The 9211-nt window shown below is 39.8% G+C and overlaps 1 protein-coding gene across 2 annotated transcripts; it reads left to right on the top strand.

Annotated features, from left to right (window-relative positions):
• Positions 1 to 3779: 3779 nt before the first annotated feature.
• On the top strand, positions 3780 to 6003 carry LOC119559614 (zinc finger protein ubi-d4). Of its 2 annotated transcripts, none has more exons than XM_037872648.1 (3): positions 3780 to 4558; positions 4699 to 4959; positions 5017 to 6003. In XM_037872648.1, exons 1-3 carry the CDS (start codon positions 4120 to 4122, stop codon positions 5796 to 5798), a joined length of 1482 nt encoding a protein of 493 aa, XP_037728576.1. In that variant the 5' UTR covers positions 3780 to 4119; the 3' UTR covers positions 5799 to 6003. The 2 variants fall into 2 exon arrangements, with proteins under 2 accessions (XP_037728576.1, XP_037728574.1); XM_037872646.1 differs by having other exon boundaries at positions 3782 to 4558; positions 4699 to 4965.
• Positions 6004 to 9211: the final 3208 nt, after the last annotated feature.

The following is a 9211-nucleotide window of genomic DNA, read 5'->3' as shown; positions in this document are numbered from 1 at the left end:
ACAACAGGGCCAATCCGCAGAATAGTTGAAGTGCTGGAGGAGATGAAATCCACTAGAGAATCCCAGTGGGAAGGAACATGCAGAGTGGGACTTCGCTCGCTCTCCGACGAGCTCTCCATTGAGGAACCACTGAACTTCACCTCCATCAGCTACTTGGCAGCTAAAGCGGAGATGGAGGAAGCACCGTCTTCTATAGGGAGGAGGAAATAAGGTCGCCCGCTAAGGGCCAGCTGGAGGAGCCATAACCAGGATACTGGGCGCATCAGGCGGAACAACCCCGTTCCCAATCCGACTTCCACTTTCTGAAAAATGGCTATTGGGACTCGGAGATGGACTACATATGGCGTTGGAAAGATGGCTAAGCATCCTTCTGACGAGAAAAAAGCTTTATACTACTAATTTACATAAAAAAAACATTCGTTGAACATTCCATTTATTATACCCGTTACTCGTAGAGTAAAATGGTATACTGGATTCGTCGCAAAGTATGTAACATGCAGAAGGAAGCGCCGACCCCATAAAGTATTTATGTTCTTAATCAGGATCATTAGCCGAGTCTATTTAGCCATGTCCGTCTGTCCGTCCGTCCGTCCGTATGAACGCTGAGATCTCGGAAACTATAAGAGCTAGGATATTGGGACTTGGCATGCTGATTCCTGAGCTTCTTGCGCAGCTCAAGTTTATTTCTACTCTTACGCCCAAAAGCAGCCCATAACTGTGGCTCCTACAGTTTTAATGCTAGAATAAAAAATTTAATTCAAATATATTGTTCGATTGACCTAAAAAAAAGTTTGCCACGCCCACTTTAACGCCTACAACAAACTTCAAAACATCCAGTGGCGGATCCAGAGACGATTCTTGGGGGGGGAAATTGAACTTATTCTTTGATTTGGGGTTCAAACTTATTATTGCGAGAGAAATACAGTACAAATTATAAAACAAAAATATTATTTGGTGAGAAGAGTGTCACTGTTGTATTTTCATTTTTTTATTGCAGAGAATATTTTTCTAGCAAACAAATAAAATTTTCAGGTTCTGTGGTTCCAAGGGGGGGGAAATTTTCCTAATTTCCCCCCCCCCCGTGGATCCGCCACTGAAACATCGTAAATATGAACTCGGTTATCTCGGAAACTATCATAGATAGAAAGTTTGGATTTCATATTTAGATTCCTGAGCCTTTCACGCAGCGCAAGTTTATTACGCGAATATGCCACGCCCACTCTAACGCCCACAAGCCGCCCAAGCCTGTGGCGCCCACAATTTTCATGCTAAATAAAAAATCTTAACTTAAATGTTATCTTCTTGTCAATACCTATCGATTGATCCAAAAAAAGTTTGTCACGCCCAGTCTAACGCCCACAAACCGCCCGAATCTGTGGCGAACGCAATTTTCATGCTAGAAACAAAATTTTAACTGTTATGTATTAGTTTCGTAAATATCTATCGATTGACCAAAAAAAGTTTGCAACGCCCACTCTGACGCCCATAACTCTTAAGTCTGTCTGCCGCCCACATAACCATATATTGAGATAGCGGGTAGGTGGCGCATCACAATCTCGCTTTGCTGCTTGCAAATCTCCCTTTGGTCCCTTTATCTGAGTAACGGGTATTAGATAGCCGAGGTACTCGACCTTAGTGTTCTTCCTTATTTTTATATTAATTTTTTAGTGCACCAGCAGACTCTTCTTTTTGAAATTGCTCCAGTTGATTTGTTTTCCGTTTGTCCCAGCTGATGGACAGTAAAACCATCCTACATGCATTTCGGGTGAACTTTGAAAACTTGGGTCACACTACAAAGAATACGATTTTTTTTTACGACTAGTGAAACTCTTAGCCGATCTGAGTACTGGGCTTTAACCAGATAGTATTGATTGAAAAAACGCTAAATTTAAGGTATCTGCGTTAGTGCTTTAGGTGCTTTGATAAGGGATAAAAAGCCCTTATGTTGATTATAGCAAAACACTCAAAATCATAGAAAAGGCTACTTTATTTTTATAGCAAAACACGTAACTTTGAAATTCGATTACAAGAGACCCACGGCAGACCGCGCCTTTATTTTTTCATGTAAATTCTTAAAAGTTCGCGGACCGTCGATGATAATTTTTTCGCGATTTTTGGGGGTGAGGACCGTAAACTAGAGTATTACCAAAAGATACTACATTAGTACAACAAAACCAAATTCTTTTGGTCAGAACTTACTTTTCTTGCGAGGACACGCCCGGTAGGATGTCGATGTAGGGAGCGAAGTCCCACTCGTCATGTTCCTTTCCACTAGGATTCTCTAGTGGATCTCCTCCAGCACTTCAAATATTTTGCTGATTTGCCCTGTTCTGGTATTGCTTCCTGTCGATGAAGTCCCACAGTAATGGGCAACAGCTTGGATTAGGCGTCCTTTTTCATCTGCAATGACCTCTTGCACGCGTTTTTGGAATTTTCCTTCCATTTTTAATTTGTAAAGTCCACACCGCTTTTGCACGATCACCGCCAAGGTTAAATTTTTTATCGAAATTCACTTTCTAAATCTCGTATTTTTCTGGTATTTCCTGAGCTTATCTGAGTACCGCGCTGTAAAACAGATCCGACGAAAAGCGTTAGTCGCGTATTTGCCTCTCACTCACTCCTATGGTTAGCTCGCGGTCGATGTAAATACTAGGCTTAAAAGAGAAAAATTATTGCGGATTAAAGCCTAGTACTCAGATCGGCTAAGAGTTTCACTAGTCGAAAAATCTTAATCTTTGTAGTGTGACCGAAGTTTTCAAAGTTCACCCGCAATGCATGGAGCAAGGTCTTACTGACAAGCAGCTGGGTTTGTTGCCAAACGGAAAACAAAACAATTGGAGAAATTTAAAAAGGAGGAGTCTGCTGGTACACAAAGAAATTAAATTAAAAATAGATGGAATGTTCAACGAATGTTTTTATTTATGTAAATTAGTTGTTTAAAGCTTCCTTTTCGTCCCACGGATGCTTCGCCATCTTTCCCGAGCCACCGCAGTCCAGCTCCGAGTCCCAATAGGCTTATTGGACCTTGAGGAAATGGGAGCCGGATTGGGAACAGGGTTGATCCGCTGATGCTGCAGGAAGTCGCCCAGCATCCTGGCAGTGGCTGGACATGGCTTCTCCAACTGTTCCTTAGCGGGCGCCCTATTTTCCTCCTCCCTGTAGAAGGCAGCGCGTCCTCCAACTCCGCTTAAGCTGCCAAGTAGCTGGTGGTTATGGTGTACGGAGTCCTAATGGAGAGGTCTTCGGAGATCATGTTACTGGTGGTTCTGCTGAAAAGATACTTCTATTAGTAAAACGCAACCAAATTATTTTGGCTAGATCTTACTTTCTTTGCCAGGACACGCCCGGCAGGATGTCCATGTAGAGAGCGAAGTCCCACTCGGCATGTTCCTTTCCACTGGGATTCTCTAGTGGATCTCCTCCAGCACTTCAACTATTCTGCGGATTTGCCCCTGTTGTGGTATTGCTTCCTGTCGGTCAAATCCCACAATAATGGGCAACAGCTTGGATTAGGCGTCCTTTTTCATCGGCACTGACCTCCTTTAACCGTTTTTGGGGTTTTTTCTTTCATTTAAAATTTTTAAATTCCCCACCGCTTCTGCACGAACACCGCCAAAGATTAAATTTCTTATTCTTTGGGCCGCGGCTAACGGCGTTCATCGAAAATTCGCTCCCGAAATCTGGTATTTTTTTTGGTATTTCCTTAGCTCATCTGAGTACCACGCTGAAAAACAGACCCGACGAAAACCTTTAGCCGCCTGTTTGCCTCTCGCTCACTGAGTACTAGGCTTTAGAAAAGATTTTTTCGCTTGGGGTTAGGAAGGCTAGGTACTCCCGGAGCTTGTCAAAAAGAAAATAAAATGATTGTGGGAAAAGGTTTTAATCGGCCGTCATTACTTTGACATACAACTCGTTTCGCATAGATGTGCTCTGTGTGATTTGGGTATAAAATATTACATATATAGTTTACGGTAGACTTCTTTCTTCTTATTGTACTGTTTGTAAAATTAATTTTCATTTATGTTAAACTATAAATTTTGTGTGAATGCAAACATTCTAAACTAAAAAAATTATCGTTACAACTCATGTTCTAACTTGACGCGACGCAAAAAAAACAATATGGCTTCCCAATCTGAATACAAGAAATCATTGGTAGTAAACATTGAAAATTTTGAGAAGATTCAAAACATTCTAAATGACAAGGAGAAGTACAAGGAGATACTTGAAAACAGCGAGAATTTCAACACTCGCTTGTGCGTTGAACGCCGCCTTCGCATGCCGTTCCTCGACCCCCAGACGGGGGTCGCACAAACCCACAGTTCCCTTTTTATGAAAAAAAAACAGCGCATGCCGGGATTTCGAAATGGTCAGATATACACCTATCCCTCGTCCCGTTGGCGCAAACCCAAACGTCAGTATTTACTTAACCCGAATCAGAGCTACAAGGCATATCAGTACCGCGAACACAATCTTCAGAACTCCCACCATCAACCGCATCATCTTATCAGTTCGTCTGGCGTTGCTGTCACACGAGACTTGCATCTTACTGAGAGCGCTGGTAAGAAATCAAGAGCATTAAAAGATTGGGAAATTCTATTAGCTGAAGTTCTTCGGTAGATAAGTACACTTTCCCCCGACTTTGGCCAACAATGTCTGATTTAGGGGAGATAAGTTATGACTAATGTTTTATATTTACAGCCATTGTTGCTACGGATGCCAACTCCATGGGAGCCTCAGGAGACAATGATAGTAAAGATTCACATGCAAACGTCGAGAAAGAATGGTTCCACGATGAAATGGATACATCACATTATCATCATGGCGATGACTATGAGGACGATTTTGATTCAGATAACGATTTTGACGAGTCCTACACCAGCAGGGGTAAACGCAAAAAAGGTTCGCGTCCTCGACGAACTAATGCGAGCTTAGAGGGCACTCCCAAACGTGGTCGTAAAGGTGGTGGTAAGTTATATTCATTAAGCTGATGAAATAAGTATATTATTACAATTTCAGGCACTCGGCGGAGAAACGTTGTTGACGGAGAAACAGATCGAAGACGTCGAGGTAGTGGGAATAGTGGAAATACATCTGCAGCAGCCGCGGCAGCGGCCGCAGCCGTTGCCCACGCAGCTAACACTGCAGCTGCTGCCTCAGGCCTCTACGCATCTCATTCAAATTCAGCTTCTCCTATTCCCACAAATGACGACAATTCGCAGTCAGCTCTAATGCCAACAAGCACAGCCTCGTCGTACGAAAAGATTTCAAGCGACGCTGGAGCTTCTAATGACTCAATTCCCTTAGCGACAATGGCTGGACTAAACGTGGGATTGACTAAAACTGCCAATGTCTGCAACGCCCCACCGGTGCAAGCAATAACCAATCCTCCGGCGTTTGCCGCGGGAACTTTTGCTAATAAGGTAAAACATCGTGTTGAACGGGAAATAGCTCTACCATCTCCTTATTGCGACTTTTGTCTGGGAGATCAACGGGAAAACAAAAAAACCAACATGCCCGAAGAGCTTGTGTCGTGCTCGGATTGTGGTCGCTCTGGTCATCCATCGTGTCTGCAGTTCACAGCAAACATGATAATATCTGTTAAACGCTATCGTTGGCAATGCATCGAATGCAAGTACTGCTCCATTTGTGGGACCTCTGATAATGACGACCAATTATTATTTTGTGACGACTGTGACCGAGGTTACCATATGTACTGCTTGTCGCCACCTCTCATCACTCCCCCAGAGGGCTCTTGGAGCTGCAAGTTATGCATGGAAGAGTTCCACAAGAATAAATAGGCTTACACCTACGTTTTCTGAATTTATGATGCTCGAAATAGTCGCAAGTTTTCTTCCCATACATAAGTGGACGATATTTTATTTTAGGTTTTCGTATTTGATTTATTTTACTTTGTGTCATATAAACTGGATGCATAATAACGGAAAATAAAAAAATTGTATTAAACTACGTAGGGGCGTTATTGTATGCACCCTTATAAACCTACCCAGAAGTGAGTCCTCATACTGTTTTAATCAATTTTCACTTGACACTTCATGTAGACCTTATGACAGCTTCATATCACAATAACCCCTCAGTTCCCGAAATCACTTTTCACTCGTGACTCACAAGGAGAATTGCCGGTGACAGGTCACTTGTAGCTCGTGACGCATGCGTGAAATTTCATATAGATATGGGCATTTCCAGGGGTCGCGAACGTACGTTCGCAAATAAAAAAAAGAAAATAATCGTTTTCTGGATTTTTTTTTGCTATTCGATAGCATTTTGTTAGCTCTTAGCTTAGTGTAAATGATGGGACTTAAGGAGCTATCATTTTCAAAATTTTGTCAAGAAACATGCGGTCGCGAACGTACACAAAATGGATGTCGACTTTGGCCTAATCTAGTAAAATGCAAATATCTGCGAATCGGGACGGAATATTCTAAAGCAATAACTTTACTTTTAAAATGGGTTCATGTAGCTTTCATTCGAGTCTGTTCCCAAGGAAATATCTCCATTTATTTTTTTTTATTAAATTAAGTATCGGTCGCGAACGTACGATTTTTCCATGTTGTTTTATTAACAGTTAATTGAAATTTTTTTTGCCCTCTTTGGATTTTTATCTTATTAGATTGCAATAAAGAGATTTGGTAGAAAAAGTTCAAACAAATCATATGTTTCCCTTGCGAAATAATTAATCATAAAAATGCCTTTAAAAGTAGCTAAAAATGAAAAAAAGTGAATTTTTTAGTTTTTAGGAAAATTTCTTCAACAAACAAATGAAATATTTTTTGGTTCCACTGTATTATGAAAATATGGCCATTGATTTGTGAAAATACGCAAACAATTCGATGATTTTGAAGATTTTTTTGTTTTGGGCCTGGTTGACCATTTTTTGGATTTGCCCATATGTGCTCGGGATGTTTGCTTTTTCACCTCTTGACAGCTTCATATGAAAAATTTTCGAGGTCACTCGTGATTTACGGATGTTTATATAACAAAATAATTTTTTATATGTATACCTTTTTTTTATCTTTTTTATTTTGAATGTATTGGATTGCCTTGCTTAACCTTTGCCAAGGTCGCTCGAGCGACCTTACTAGATTAAAAGACAAAGAATTAGAGGGAAATCTTCGAATATCTGCTTCCTTTGCCCGACCGTTTTCGTCGGCTGCGCCGAGTTCACTGTTGACAGCGGAAGTGCACTAGGGGACTTTGACCTGTTTTTTTTTTTGGCATAAATTAATAACTCCTGAACTATGCAATGTATTTTGATCTTTTTTTTTCTAGTGGTCGGTACACCCTTAGATTTAATTTGTAGAAGTGTGGGTGTCGCCCAACCCCCCACTGCAAAATTTTTTTTCTTCGTTATTTAATATGCGATTTATTTTTGATTTCAACTTTATAAAGCAAGTCATGATCGTCTTCTTTCTTATAATCAGCACCGTGTAAAAATTCCTCTGTAGGTTTCAAGTCGCATGATAGCAATGCTATGACTTCCTGTGGAAGGGGAAGTCGCTTATGTTTCTGAATGCGCCTGTTTAAGTTTACCGATTAAATTATGGGATTTGATGTCCATTGCTCTTTGAAACACATCTGTGAAACCACAAATTCTGCTCTGCTTCCTTGCATGGTGAAGTCTTACGAGCAGCTCTGCTTGCCGCTTGTACCAGTAACCTCGAATTATGTTTATAATCCGGCGTATTGTGCCGTTTAAATAAAAAGTAATTTTCGACGTCCATCTTATTACCTTTTCGGCTCTAATTTTCTTTCCTTTCCAATTAAATCCAAGCGAACTTGTCCATCCATAGTAAAGATGTCCAATTTTCTATTGCAAATTTGGCAAAATTGAAAAATCAAAAAATTTACGGAAAACACTCGCGCTTTCTCCTTTAAAAGAGTTTCATTCATCTAAAGAGTATTGTCGAGGACGTGCTCACAAATAAAAGCGAATACGGCACTCTGTTTGTCACGACCGTACGTTTTCTTGCGCCACACTTCTAACAGGGCCGCATTGCATAGCATTGCGAGAGGTTGCTACATAAAAATGTAATTTTTGCAAAAAGTCGCAAAAAGCGCAGATTGAGGCTGGATTCTTTAAAATCAGGAATAAATCACTCTAAAAGATGGTCTAACCAAAGACCATAGAATAACAAGATGCGTAACAGCCATACAACTGAATGTACGGCAAAATTTTTGGTGTGGATTTTCGATGTGGATTTTCGATCTTGCTTGTGTGCGTTGTCCGTGTAAAGCTCTTTGGTTGTGTTGATGAATCATTTCGTGTGGTCTGCTGCAATAAGGGCTCAATGTCGCATTTGACTAACGCAAGACGTCAAAGGCCTGTAGGCCAGGGGTCTAGTCGCTCAACCGCGAGAATTGCAGGTCGGAGTTCAACCCCGGCTGGGAACAACTTTTTTTTTTTATGCAACCGGTCTTTTATTTAAACAATTAAATAAAATGAAAATGGTGTTCATGGTGTTTTAAACAATCTCCATGGTATTCAGCAAGTTTCACTTGATTTTTTAAAAAATGGCCGATTGAAAATCGATCATCGATGTTTTGGTCGATTGTTTGTGTCACTTATCGATAATAGATGCTTACAATAATATCATCGATTTGATTGATTGTTATTAGATATTTTATTAAAACCTTTGATATGTAATTTACCCAAAATAAAATATATCTATAGGAGCGATTAATTCCTAAAGTCCAAGTTGGTACATCTAAAATAACATAAAAAAAATTTTAAAAAAAAGTAAGATAAACTAAAAAAAATAAAAAAATAAATAAAAAAAACTAAAAAATCTATTTGTGAAAAACTAAAAAAAATAAAAAAACAAAAAAATCTATTTGTGAAAAACTAAAAAAAAATAAAAAAACCAAAAAATAAATTTTAAAAAACTAAAAAATCTATCAAAAATATTAAAAAAAAAAAATTGTCAAAAAAGTACAGCTAAAAAAATATTAAAATAAAAAAAAAAATATAAAAAAATATTAAGTTGAATCCAGCCTCAGAGTTGACTCGACCATGGAACTCAAATCCATTATCCGCGGGTCACCAACATACGCAGAGCGCCACAGCCCGCTTATAAGTCGCTTGAGCAATGCGTCTTTTAGATCGATTCCTTTTCGTCAACATAATTCAAGAATCGACAATTGAGACAAAAATTGGATTTTGACTTTTTCACAGCGCGGAGTGTCGTGAGCGAGA

The sequence above is a fragment of the Drosophila subpulchrella genome, unplaced genomic scaffold, assembly GCF_014743375.2.
Source record: "Drosophila subpulchrella strain 33 F10 #4 breed RU33 unplaced genomic scaffold, RU_Dsub_v1.1 Primary Assembly Seq26, whole genome shotgun sequence".
Lineage (NCBI taxonomy): Eukaryota > Metazoa > Arthropoda > Insecta > Diptera > Drosophilidae > Drosophila > Drosophila subpulchrella.
The sequence above is the reverse complement of the archived record's forward strand: the minus strand, read 5'-3'. Positions and strand labels throughout refer to the sequence as shown.